The sequence below is a fragment of the Staurois parvus genome, unplaced genomic scaffold, assembly GCF_062004578.1.
Source record: "Staurois parvus isolate SC_StPar_1 unplaced genomic scaffold, SC_StPar_1.0 ptg000173l, whole genome shotgun sequence".
Taxonomy (NCBI): Eukaryota; Metazoa; Chordata; class Amphibia; order Anura; family Ranidae; genus Staurois; species Staurois parvus.
In genome coordinates, this window is record NW_028317969.1 from 164,548 (window position 1) to 178,906 (window position 14,359).

Sequence of the window (14,359 nt, forward strand, 5' to 3'; positions counted from 1 at the left end):
GAGGGGTCCAGATCGTGGTCTGACTGTCAGTTTTTCAAGTGAAACTGATTGCACCCTCCATTTACCCCTATGGACCTCCGCATTTGTGTCCATTTATATACGCCTACCTCCAATTCGATCCGGTCCACTAAAAAGGAGGAAAAAAAAAAAAAAGGAGGAAGGGGGATCCCATTCCTCCATCTAGGCGGATAATGGGCAGTCAGATGCAGGGACGGACTGACAACACATGGGGCCCCCCCGGGCAATAGGGGATCATGGGGCCCCTGTGTCCTTGCCCAAACTCAAAAAAAGCCTATGAAAAAGGTATCAGGGGCATCACCTGCCTGGAGTTTGCATGTTCTACCTGTGCCTGCGTGGGTTTCCTCCCACACTCCAAATATATGCTGGTAGGTTAATTGGATCCTTTTTAAATTGTCCCTAGTATGTGTATGTATGAATGTGAGTTAGGGACTTTAGATTGTACGCCCCTTGAGGGTTAGGGACTGATATGAATGTACAATGTATATGTAAAGCGCTGCGTAAATTGACAGCGCTATATATGTACCTGAAATAAATAAATAATAAATCTCATGGGGCCCCCTACTGACCCCGGGCCCTCGGGCAGTGCACGAGTTTCCAAATGGTCAGTCCTGCTCTGTCTGCTTACATCTGACCAGAGGCGAGTTCTGTCTGTGTCCGCTCTGCAAAAAATGAGCATACACGGACCTGTCATTTACCCACTCTACTCTGACACCGAATCAGCAGATAGATCCCCTGCTGATCTAAAAGGAATCGACCAACTGTGAAAGGGGCCTTACTGACAAAAGGCAGCATTGGTAAGTGCTACTTGGTAAGATTTTATTTACAAAAACAAACTGAAAATGTTTCTTGATGACTGTTTAAAGCTGAACTACAGGCAGATATCAAAAGAAGGACCATTTACCAAAAACCATTTAATATATCATTACATAGAACTAGCAAAATGTACTTTAACCTGCCTTGATAGAAGGCTCTTGTAAATCCTTGAAGATCAGTACTCAGATTGGGAGAGGGAGGGATAGTACTAGGAGCCAATGAGGGCTTTGCTGCTTTTTTAATAGAACTTAAACCAGTAATTTAACTTGCTTAGCGGAGGTGAGCGAGCACCAGAATGACCATTTCCATGCTGCAGTTCCTTTCTGTCCAACCAGAGACTATCCAGTCCAAGACTTGACCCACACTGCAGACTGTATACAGGCCTTGTGCCTAGCTATGTCATTTGGCAGGGACGATTACATTAGAGGTACTGCTCAACAGAATTACAAATTGTTTGGTGAACAGTTTTTTTTTTTCAACACAAATGTACACAAGTCCTCACGCACATTGGACAGTTTTACAGCGGCTGTGTTTGGCTTTCGACGTTTTTCTACAGCCAGTAAACCAGCATGTTATCCTATGTCTACTTAGACCAGCGCAAAACCCACAAAGCAATACAAATAAATAACCCCGCCCATAAATAATATTAATCAAAATACATTGTGACACATAAAAAATAGTAATAATTTAAGTGATTTAAAAAAAAAATTTCTGAAAAAAATCAGTGACAAATTCAAAAAACAGTCCTGTGAAAAAAACTGTATTTTCATTGGATTCTTCTGTGCCAATAATACCTCCACCATCCACCAGTGCAAAACCAACATGAACCGCACTCACCAGATATTTGGTGAGTAAAACGCCTTTCAGGGATATTAAGGGCTCCTGGACCCCCTTTTTATAACCTCCAAATATTGCCTCCTCTAAGATATAGAAACCTCCTCCGGTTACTCCTCTCACCGAATCCACCAAAAATCAGGAAGAAGAAAAAAAGACCATAGCGTGATACCGTTATAAATTCCAATCTTAGAAGAATTTTAACCAGACCACTCAGATTTTAGTGGATATTAACCAGCATTTTATTGAAGCAAAACGATCTTTCTTTCATATAAAAACGATTTTCCAATTTCTGTATAGAGACCCCACAGCCAGGTATACAGCAGGATAACAGACCTCAGATGCAGCCTCATTCACTAGGCAAAGATGGCCCCTTGGAACGCACCGCTCGGCGTGCGTTCCACTCACCGGAAATTACTTTGAAATGAATTTATTTGTATTGCTTTGTGGGTTTTGCGCTGGTCTAAGTAGAAATACGTTTTTTGGTTTTGCACCTGTGTACAGCAGCATCTCACGGGGAATAGTGTGTGGGGGGCAAGGGAGTCCTGGGCGCTGAGGTTTTTTCTTTTGAGATGTTATCCTATGTGTCCATGCACACAGACTGTAATCAATGTTTTTTGGCAGGGACGTTTTTTGGCTGGTAAAAAAAACCCAGGACTAGTAGGCTTCTAGAGTTTTTTTTAGCTGTAAAAATGCTCTAACGCTGAAAAACGTGGCAAATCGGCATTTTTGGACTTTTATTTGACAAAAACCCCACTCTGAAAACCGCAAACATGGCAAAATGCCTCTAAACGCTAAATGCAAAAACGCTAAAAAGACTCACGTTTTTAACGTGACTTTACCCAGCTAACACTACCAGCGTTATTAAAACGCCCCGTGTGTATGGAGACTTAAACTGCTTTCCTGGAGTTCTGCTTTAAAAATAAAAAAAAAACCATAACTTTTAATACCTCTTGCCAAACTTCCCCCACCCCTCACCCAATCAGATCATTTGGTAACCTCCTCCTTCACCAAAGGACAGTTGACAAGCAAAAAAAATAATCCTGTAAAGACAATTTAGTGGTTGCAACTTTTTTAAATAGAATACAGAATATGCTATAATATAGTTGAAAAACTCCTCAACAGTACAAGTGAAATTCAATCCCTAAAAGTCCACACTATCAAAAAATATATAAAAACACAAATATGTCCTTCCTGTGTAATCACGGTGAAAAAATATGTGCCAAGAAATTATTATCCTCCCAACGATTTCCACGATAAGTGTTACCTCAAAAAAAGAAAAATAATATCACATAGTGCATTATCTTTAATCAACCGAATATAAACATGTGACTTCACTCTAGTGATTATCCCATCAAAAACCTTTGCAGTGAAAAATTGTGAAAAATAAAACTGTGAATCGAACAGTGCACCAACACTGTGTGTGTGAATCACTCTTCAGTGCCAAAAAATAAACTAACACAGTTTACACTTCTAATTGGAATAAGGAGTGGGTACCCTTACCAACAATCCAAAATAATCACGCCTATATTGAAATCCAATAAATGGTGAAAAATGGCCCTCCTGTAGATCTCCACAAGGCATATACAACCTCCACAGCACTACCCGGATTCATCAGCCATAGTACTCCATGTGTCCCCATACACCTTGCTCCATCTGGATATACATATGTGAGGGCCAAGATAAATGAAATAATAAGCTTTAAATCAAACTGCTCACATTATTCCATTAAAACCGCTTTGTATACATAATAAATAACCTGCCATCCAGGAAACATCCAGGCTCTAACAGGTGATCCTTTCCCTTTTCCAAAATGGCCACCGTCAACTTCCGGTTCTTGTGTGCGTCTGACATCACTTTCCTTTTTAAATAGTTTGTGCTACATTACATTTCAATGGATGTCTAGCTACTGTATATCCATCTTCATTCGACTGATATAAACTTTGCATTCTAAAATGTACAAAACATATTTAATCGTCTGGTTTGTTTAATCAAGCAATTAAAGTGGAGTAGGATATATTGAAACACAAAACGCAACCAGGGGCGGACTGACCATTTGGAAAGTCGGGCACTACCCGAGGGCTCGGGGTCAGTAGGGGGCCCCATGAGATGCCCCTGGTACCTTTTTCATAGGCTTTTTTGAGTTTGGGCAAGGACACAGGGGCCCCATGATCCCCTATTGCCCGGGGGCCCCATGAGTTGTCAGTCGGCCCCTGAACGCAACCAATCAGTTTTCACCAGTGGGTCACTGAAAGACCTGGGCAGGCCGATTGTGTGTAACTGCTTTTTACCATCTTCCTTTCTATTACAGTTGCTTTCTATGCTGCCTCTGAGAGCAACGGTTACAATAATCTAGTCATTCCTCAGATCTCTAGTTTAAGAAAACTTACGTTTTCGCTCTTTTATTGTCCTTATTTCTTCTTCACTCTACAAAAAAAATAAAAAATAAAAGTTAAAAAGGAGGAGTATGTCAAGCAAAGAGTACATCTCTGGGCAGCACGGTGGCTAAATGGTTAGCACTTCTGCCTGACAGTACTAGGGTCTCTGGTTCGAATCCCAACCCCGACACCACCTGCCTGGAGTTTGCATGTTCTCCCTGTGCCTGCGTGGGTTTCCTCCGGGTACTCCGGTTTCCTCCCACACTCCAAAGACATGCTGGTAGGTGAATTGGCTCCTGTCTAAGTTGGCCCTAGTATGTGTATGTATGAATGTGAGTTAGGGACCTTAGATTGTACACCCTTTGAGGGTTAGGGACTGATGTGAATGTACAATATATATGTACAGCGCTGCGTAAATTGACAGCACTATATAAGTACTTGTAATAAATAAATAATCTCTGCCATACATACATATTTCCCCATTTACCCTGTTCAGATGTTGCAAGTACAGAAAAATCAAAGTTTACATAAACAAAAACAAGAAAAGCTCTGCAGAGATGACCAACTACACACAGACAACTGCAATGTGGCCTAGTACAGTGTATGCAAGGGGAGGGCAAGCTGCAGATGACACCTACTGGACATAAAAGCAGTATTAAACCCAAAAGCAAACATTTTTAGTCTTTCTTCTCATTTTCATCTGGTGATCCAGCCAGCAAGTCTGATGTTTTTCAAAAGAACAAGCTTTTCAAGAGAATGGATCAGTTTACATGGATGAGACAAACCATTTAACACTTGTAGGGCTGCTTAAAATGATCCGTTTTTATTTATTTAAAACCTTTAACCCAAAAAAAAAAAAAACAAAACTGCTGTATCTGATTATAAAGTGTTGGCTGGAGTTGGTCTTCAATTTGTTATTGTATTTAAATCTGCTAGTACATCTAACATTGCCCTTCCCTCCAGACTGACAATGCTGATGTTTGCTGTGCCTCTTGTGCTCATTCATCCAGGATGGTGTCTCACTAACACCGGAGGTATGTTGCTGGCCAGATCACCAGGTGAAAACAGAGGGGAAATAAGCCAAAAGAATAGAAAACTAATGCAGCCGCCACATCGAACGAATGGTAACAGGGATGTGCAATTCATATCGCTTGGCGCCTGGGCCCCAGGCAGGTGGTTTATGTTCACAGTTAGCCTTGCTGTGGGCAAGCAGGGGGGGGGGGGGGTTTCCTTTTTTTGTTCTGTCTAACAGAGTAGATCTCAGTGTAGCATGAACAGATCTTCAAGCTAGAACAGCTTCAGTGGGCTCTCCACTCTTCCATGCTGCTGCCCCCAGTGCAGGCAGTCCCCATCCCCCATCAGCAGCCCCAATCAGTCCCGCCCACTCCGCTTCCTCTACTCCTCCTTCCCGGACACAGTGCTGACAGGCCTCCCTTCCCACACCCCTCACCTCAGCAGTTTCTCTCCTCTCAGTACTGAGCTCTATTATGTCTCCACTATTTGTATCCCTCCCTCTGCACACACTCGCTTACTCCGCTGCAGAAAAAGAAAACCGGTCGGCCTCAGGACCCAGACCACCATACAGGACACGGACCACCATACAGGACACATCAACCCGGTACTCGGAAATGGCAATACACATTACACTGCCCTATTACTTCTCATCTAGTCTGCTTGGCACTCCCATACACACAGCACTGTACAGTGCGCGTGCTGGGCGCGGGGGCCGTCAGGGGTGCGCCTGCTGGGTGCGGGGGCCGGTCAGAGGTGCGCCTGCTGGGCGCGGGGGCCGGTCAGAGGTGCGCCTGCTGGGTACGGGGGCCGGTCAGAGGTGCGCCTGCTGAGCGTGGGGGCCGGTCAGAGGTGCGGTTGCTGAGTGCGGGGGCCGGTCAGAGGTGCGGTTGCTGAGCGCGGGGACGGTCAGAGGTGCGGTTGCTGAGCGCGGGGACGGTCAGAGGTGCGGTTGCTGAGCGCGGGGACGGTCAGAGGTGCGGTTGCTGAGCGCGGGGACGGTCAGAGGTGCGGTTGCTGAGCGCGGGGACGGTCAGAGGTGCGGTTGCTGAGCGCGGGGACGGTCAGAGGTGCGGTTGCTGAGCGCGGGGACGGTCAGAGGTGCGGTTGCTGAGCGCGGGGACGGTCAGAGGTGCGGTTGCTGAGCGCGGGGACGGTCAGAGGTGCGGTTGCTGTGCGCGGGGACGGTCAGAGGTGCGGTTGCTGTGCGCAGGGATGGTCAGAGGTGTCATGCAGTTGTCAGACAGGGATGCAGAAATCCTATCGCCAGACACTGGGAAGGTGGCCTCACATATACTTGGCCTCACAGAATGTGTATCGCTGTTTGTGCTGGGAAAGCACCACACTCTGGGTCTTGTACTAATGATCGGGTCCTGGGTCACAAGATCGCTCTGATAGCCTCTAATTGGCTGTCACAGTGATTTATCACTGTTCCGCCTGCTCGTGTTTACCTCCTCTTCTGAATGAAGGGAAAGATGCATTGTAGGAGAGAAAAACAAACAAAGTGTAAAAAAATTTTTTTTTATAAAAATTAAAAATAAAGAAGAAAAATAAAGAAAGCAAAAAAAAAACCTAGATGAAGGTTTGCCAGGGTTAGTGTTAGGGTTAAGGTAAGGGTCAAAGGTCATAGTCAGTATTTTTTAGGCACATTTAAAAAAAAAAATTTTTTTTTCAAAATTGTTAGCATCAGTGTTTTAGGCAGGATAAAAAAAAAAAAAAAAAAACGGCAAAATCCGCACCATTGTTTCTGGGCCCTTTTACAGGTACAAACAACTAACATACACATATGGGGGTATTACTGCGATCGTCAGGAGCAGGAGAATTTATTTTGGGTTGTTCTTTGGTGGTAAATTATGGTAATAGCAAGAAACATGCCACTAAATTTAAAAAAAAATCTATTTTTTTTAATTTTATTTTTCACTATTTTGGGTCAGTTTTCCTTTTGATAATACTATAAAAAAATTTGTTACCATTTGCCACCAAAAGAAAACAAAAAAAGGCAGTATTATCCACCTAGATAAACAAAGTAGTTGTGATGATATGTCTGGTTTTACTAACACATGTCAAAGTTGCTAAATTGTGCTTAGGCATTAACGTTTTACCCTCAGTCACCAAGTGGTTAACAGAGTTGACAAGGGTGCTTGATTTAGCTGCTCAGCATGCACTTGCACTGAGCACCCAAGTTCCTCTGTGAGCAAGGGATACCTGAAGGAATGATTTTTTTTTTTTGTTTTGTTTTTTCTCATTGGGGCCAATGTCTCATTTACTTGCTCAGCAGATGCGCTTCTTCTGATCGTTAAGAAAGTCCAACAATCCCCCTTCCTGACGAGCACCCAATCAGTGCTTGTCACACTGCAAGATCTCTCCCCTCCCTGCTAGTCCCTGGGTGCAGTGCTGGAGACAGGCAGGGAAGGGAGGAGGAGATAAGCAGCGCAATTTTAAAACCTTAATAAATACAGTTTTGGTTAAAGCAGTAGTAAACTGCATCCATCCAAAAAAAAAAAAAAAATCCCCTGCAAGGTAAGGCATAATGTGCATCACATATTATAAGCTTACCTGTAGGTAAAAAGTGGCTTTACTACCACTTTAAAATATTTTTTTTCCACACAAGTAGATTGTCATGAGGGACAAGTAGATTGGGACCCTGATTTATGCAGGCCATAGTTGGGGAGAAAACCAGCTGATTTTTCTTTAAAAAAACAAAAAAACAGCCGATTTTTCTTTAAAAAAACAAAAAAATCAGTCGTTCAAGCGGCCGACGTTACCAGGAACGGTAAAAAAAAAAAAAAAAAAAAAAAGGCCGATTTTCATCCCGTCTACAGCCGGCAAAAAGTGTCCCTGCAGAGAGCTCAGCTATTTCTTTGACATTTATAGCAGTTGCAACAATGTATATATTTGTATCCATTTCGGATACAGATGTTTTTATTCGGAAACAAATGGATACATTGTTGCAACCGCTAGAAATGTCAAAGCCTCCTCCTCCTCCTTTTCCCAACTTTACCGATAAAAATATCTGCCAAAATACCGAAAAACGGCCGAACAATTAGCCCACTAACGATCCGAAAACCGGCCGATTTTATTTTCGGCCGAAGAATCGGACAATTTTCGACCCATCTATGGCCTGCATTAGTCTCTGGACAAGTAGTTTTTTTTTTTTTTAAATTTCCACACCCTTGGGTAAGCTGCAATATATTACATATTTGGATTTGGGTTTAATACCGCTTTGCATGTATCAAACACATATGTCCGTGTTGAAAACGTTTTCAATGGTTTAACAGATCCAAAAGGGGCAAATAAGAGAAGTTCATTGTTACCATTTGCATATACATAAAAGGGATTCTAAAACGGAAAGTAAAAAAACAAACCAAAACAAAAACCCCAAAAACAAACATGTTATACTTACCTGCTCTATGCAATGGTTTTACACAGGGCAGCCCCAATCCTCTTCTTTCTGGGTCCCCGCTGGCGGTCCTGGCTCCTCCCCCCTGCCGAGTGTCCCCCAATAGAAAGCCTCTTGTTATGGGGGCACTCAAGCAGGCTTACTCCCAAGCCATGCTGTGTGTCCATTTACACAACAGCGCGGCTCAGCCCCGCCTCTCCTCATTGGCTCACTGGTTTTGATTGAAAGCAGCAAGAGCCAATAGCTTCCACTGCTGTGTGAGCCAATGTGAAGAGACCCAGGAGAGCCGCTGCTCTCATGCACGTTGCTGGATAGAGATGGGGCTTGGGTAAGTATAAGGGGGACTGAGATGGGGAGCTGCACCCAGAAGGGTTTTCACCCTAATGCACAGAATGCATTAGGATAAAAAACCCTGAGCCTTTAGAACCACTTTAAAAAGGAAATTATGTTACAGCTGCAGTATGGTCTAAAATAACTATGGAGTTTACCCAATTCTTTGCCAAATGTGATTTTTTTTTTCCCCACTAGAAATACACTTACAGATTAACAATATAAAATAATCAAAACAGCAAAGATTAAAATATCACTTGAAACAAAGTCTGCACAATTTTAGTTTAACATTCTGAGGGATTAAATTTAAAATACTGCAGCCAAAATTTATAGGGATTGTAAATGCGAGAAATAAAATACTAAACATGTTATACTTACCTGCTCTGTGCAATCCTTTTGCACAGAGCGGCTCAAAACCTCCTAGGGTTCCCCGCAGGTGCTCCAGGCTCCTCCTCGGAGGTTCTGTGTGTGTCTCAAAGCAAGCCACTTGCTATAGTGGCACACCCGCAGGCTTGCTCTTGTGCCAAGTTGTGTGTGTCTATAGACTAACAATGTGGCTTGGCCCCAAACCCCAATCTCTGCTCACAGGATTTGACTGACAGCAGCAGGAGCCAATGGCTTCTGCTGCTGCCCAAGTCCCACTGAGAAGAGGAAGAGAAGAGAGGAGAGAAAATACCTGAAGCCGGGACATCCAGGGACAGCGCTGGATTGCTGCCAGACTCAGGTAAGTAGAGAGAAGGAACAGAAACAGAGGAATGTTTTATAACTGAAAGCAGGGGATGCACTAAGGTAAAAAAACACACAAGCTTCAGAACCACTTTAAAAACAAAGATGGAAAAAAAAAAAAAAAAAAAAAAAAAAAAAAAAAAAAAACACAAAAAAAAAAAAAGCCACCAATCACTGCAAACAGACACCCCACCTACTCCACTGGAACAAGTTAGCAGTTCTTCTCTATAGCAACCAAGCTCACTTCTAGCTATTAGTTGCAGAGCCATTCAGCCTCTCCATTTGTACAACGATTCTGCACAATTAAAAAGAAAATGCAATACCCACCAGTTCTTTTATCCTCTTCCTTTGTCTGCCTGGGTTCCCCAGGTGACTTGTCAGATCAAAAATTGTAGGGATAGCGTTTTCTCGTAGTACCGTCCTATACGGGCTCTGAAGAGAAACATATGAATATCAGCACATTGGCCAAGAATGATTACCCTTGCAGCTGCATATACAGACAAAAATTTAATAGTTAATACTCTGGATTCGGGCCCTTCAAACTCAAGTTCCAAACTGCGTACGCAGTTATCTTAAAGGAGATCAGTATTGTAGAAACCAGGGTGGATTTGATTTAAATCAAATGGATTTAAATCACAATGTAAATCACTAGTCAGTAAGGCTTGATGTAAATCCTAGTTTTCTACATAAAGACTAATTCTTGCTGGTATAACTTTAATATGCAAGTAGATGAAGATTTTTAGAATAACAACTTTTCATATTAGTTTTTTTATCCCCAGTTTAATAGGTTAATCATTCATATTTGGACAACTTTTCTGTTGTATTTAGGAAGGAGAAAAATAATCATTACCTTAATAATAACAATTTAAATAGATTTATTCAACTGAAACAATAACATTCCAGCATATGTGATTTGCTTAAACATCCATGTTTGGTAACTAATTTGGCTAAACAAAATCTATATATTTTAAGAAACTTAGACTGTCAGCCCCTTCCTCCTCACACTTCGTTTCACTTTCTTCTTGTGCAGATCTATTCCACTCCAAAAAATCAGAAAAATATTGTTTCTATTCTATTCACTGAACTTCTTGAAACTTAGCACTGAAGGGGTTGATTCTGTATTCATAGGTTTGTAGAAGTTAGGATGAAGGTCTTTTTCTTAACTCTGTTCATGTTATAACATTTTTGCTGTGAAGAAGAGGCATGTGATCTCCGCTGAGTCAAATTCAGTTTTGAGAACTGCAAAAGTAAACCGAGCATCTGTGATGTGAAACTGCCCAATAATCTTACAAAAACCTCTGGAAGAGCATGACATTGTGAATGGATTCATGGAATTTATTTACCAAAAACATTAAACATATACAGCCTTATTCTACATAATTAAAAAACTAATCTTTATTTCATGATGGAATAACCTTTGGATGGTAATATATTTTCCTCAAAAAGCATTTTATTCAAAAAAATCAGATTTAAATAAAAAAAAATCCGATTTTTTTAAAAAAAATCATTGATTTTTATCCACCCTGGTAGAAACTGTACCCAAAGATGACAAGCACAGGACAAGAGACTAGCGAGCAGCACCTGCAGGCTTCCTGCAGTTGAGCTTTTCCCAATTACAGATGTACAAAGACTTGTTCCACACTCTGCACAGGCGCCATCTTGGTAGAGGCACAGGGATTTGCTTTCGAAAGACAAATCCACAAAATAAATGAGGCTGGAAAATGCTTGCAAATCAGGTTCTCAAGAACAGCAAGCAGGAGCATTTTAGATCTCACTCTGCAAATATACGGCTACAAGGAGTGCCTAGGCACAGGATGTAAACTGCTATTTTTACAATAAATTCAAGACGAAATTGTAAATCTTTCAGGGTACCGCTTTGGCACAAATAACATACAGGCGTATCTCGGTTTACGAACGCCTCGGTTATCGTAATTTTCGGTTATCAAATGAAAATCCATTGACAATAATAGCTCGGTTTACGAATTTTTTTTGCAATACGAACGGATTAATTGGTTTTCAAACACATATACAAATTTTTTTTTTAATCATGTCCCTGTGCAGTACTATGCCTTTAACCCCTTCACAACTAAGGGTAAAACAAATCTAAATGCCTAAGCACAATTCTGCAACGTTGACATGTGTTAGTAAAACCGTACATATCATCAACTACTTTGTACATCCAGGTGGATTATACTTTGTTTTTTTCAGGACAAATTGGGCTTTCATTTGGTGGGAAATGGTAATGGATATCTCCTGATTCTTTTTATTAACAAAAGAAAACTGGCCCAAAATAGTAAAAAAAAAAAAAATCTTTTTTTTTAATTTAGCTGTGTTTCTTGTTACGACCATACTCCTAACTCCAAAGAACAACCCAAAATAAGTTCTCCAGTTCTTGACGATCACAGCGATAACATATATGTGTATGTTATTTGTACCAGTAGTACAGCCCAGAAACAATAGTGCGCATTTTGTTTTTGTCTTTTTTTTTTTTACCTAAAACACACTGACACTAAAGCTGACACCAATTTTTTTTTTTTTTTTAAATCCTGACCTTTGACCCTGACCCAAACACTAACCCTGGTACTGAATTAGATCAAACCTTGATCTAGGTATTTTTCTTTATTTTTTAATATTTATCTTTTTTTTTCTTTTTTTTTTTTAACAAACATTTTTATCTCTCTATGTCAGGAGTTAGAGAGATACAATGTATCTCTCCTCTCCATTCATAGAAAGAAAAAACAAGGGGTCGGGCTGCACAGTGACTGATCACTGTGAGAGCCAATCAGAGGCTATCACGTGACCGGAATCGGGAGTCCCGGATCCTGATCGTTAGAACGGGACCCGGGGCTCTCAGTGACACCACAGTCTTTGTGCTGGGAGCGCGCGGAGCTCCCAGCACAAAGACAGGTACGCAAATATGCGGCCCCACGGAAAAAAGCCCAGTTCCGTGAGGCCGCATATTTGTGTGCCGTCGGCGTCAAGGGGTTAAAGTGCACTTTATAAAGGGTTTTGAACAGATAAAAGACTATTTACTATTTCTGACCTCCGGAACAGATTAATTGGTTTTCAGTGCATTCCTATGGGAAACCGTGTTTCGGTTTACGAATTTTTCACAATACGAAAAGTCCCGCAGAACGCATTAAATTGGTAAACCGAGGTGAGCCTGCATTTAGATATTCTCTATATGACAAGGAATCTTCCCTTTTTAAAATTAGATCCACTTTAAAGCCAGGTTTGATTTTAACTTTAGTTCATTTGGACCACGCTGGTCCAAACAAACCATTTCCTTAGCACCCAGTCTGCATTCAAAGCCATGCACCGGCATATGTCAAAATGGGAACAGTGACTGTGTTCGTGCAGCTGCTGCATCCCAAAAGACATCAATGGGACTGCCTGCATGAAACACCAGCTTATTCCCATCTGGGTAAACAAGATCCTTGCACAGAACAAACATTAATATGCCTCATGTGAAGGAGGCCTTATTGGTACCAGATCCCTAACACAAAATTCTACCAATATTCAGAATTAAGGCGTCCATTACCTAGGCAAGCCAAAACCCAACATTTACCACTGACACATACCCCTTTATTCGGAACGCTAGCACATAACATGATTTTTAAAAAAAAAAAAAAAAAAAAAAAAAAAAAAAAGGCACCTATACCTCTACTATACACTTTACTCCATTGAGGTAAAATTGTCAACATTACTTTGGGGGAAGGGAGGAGGCCTAAAGTGGAGTTCTACTCACCTATCAAAAAAATAAGTCAGCAGCTACAAAAACTGTATACTGCTGACTTTAAAAAAAAAAAAAAAAAAAAAAAAAACAGCCACTTACCTGTCCCTCGATCCAGTGGTGTGTCCCCCCGCAGCCCATTTCACTGGCCATTCTGTATTCCAGGAGGCCGGCATCTTCAGTGTGGGCACCCAGCTGGGACAGCTTGCGGCTTCACAGCCGGGTATCCACTGCGCATGCGTGAGTAGCGCTGCACTTCATGAATGGTCCTGTAGTCTTCTGGGACCTGTCACGTGTCTAAAAGACTACAGGGAGGGAGAACACCTTCCGCTGCCGATCGCCTAGGCAATCGGACTGGAAGTGTGAGTGGGTACCTGTCAAATTCGAGTACCTGCTGCCCCCCCCCCCCCCCGCTCCCCAAAGGTGCCAATCCCTAATGGGGAGGGGTCCTTAAAGCGGAACTTCCCCTTTTGGGTGGAGCTCCGCTTTAAAGTGGTTGTAAACCTCAGACATGAAATATGAGCAAAGCATATCCCTCTATAGTGTGTGCTTGTCTCAATCTAGAGTACTAAATGTCAATTCTCTTTGCTGCCTCTTCCCCTGCTATCAGCATGAATCGCTTCTGACAAGTTTTCCTGACACCAAAAGAAAAATGGTAACAGGGAGGGACTTCCAGCAGACTGACAGCCTCAGCTCTGTTCCTGCGAGCTGTGTGGAGGGGGTCTTCCTCCAATCAGCTCTTAGAGCACTCCCCACCGAGCTCTGAAGAGTGTAACTTCAGCTCTCTGCCCCCTTTTTACTGAACTCTCAGGCAAGCTTTATAAATTCAGCACTTTGAATAGATACAGAGAAGAGAAGACTGCAGATAAACAGGTAAAACTTATGTAGGAGGATTTGTTTCATCCTTTGTGTATCACCTGAGGCGAGTCACTTCACTTGGTATATGTAAGGGTTTACAACCACTTTAACCCCCCTGGCGATATTCCTGAGTGTAGCTCGGGGTAAAGTTTCAGTACCACAAGCGGTAACCCTGAGCTACACTCGGGCTTACCATGCAGCGTTGCTCCGGGATCTGTTCTTCTCTTACCTTGTCCTGTGCTCCCGCAATGTCCC

At 42.2% G+C, this 14,359-nt stretch overlaps 1 protein-coding gene across 1 annotated transcript in view; it reads right to left on the reverse strand.

Moving 5' to 3' along the window:
* Positions 1 to 14,359, reverse strand: part of THAP12 (THAP domain containing 12) — a 65,893-nt gene that overhangs the window by 23,502 nt on the left and 28,032 nt on the right. Inside the window, exons 3-4 of the mRNA XM_089676735.1 lie at positions 9,841 to 9,945; positions 4,059 to 4,095 (exon numbers count right to left, since the gene is read on the reverse strand). Coding sequence (XP_089532861.1) covers positions 4,059 to 4,095; positions 9,841 to 9,945 — 142 coding nt within the window. The remainder of the gene's footprint in view (positions 1 to 4,058; positions 4,096 to 9,840; positions 9,946 to 14,359) is intronic.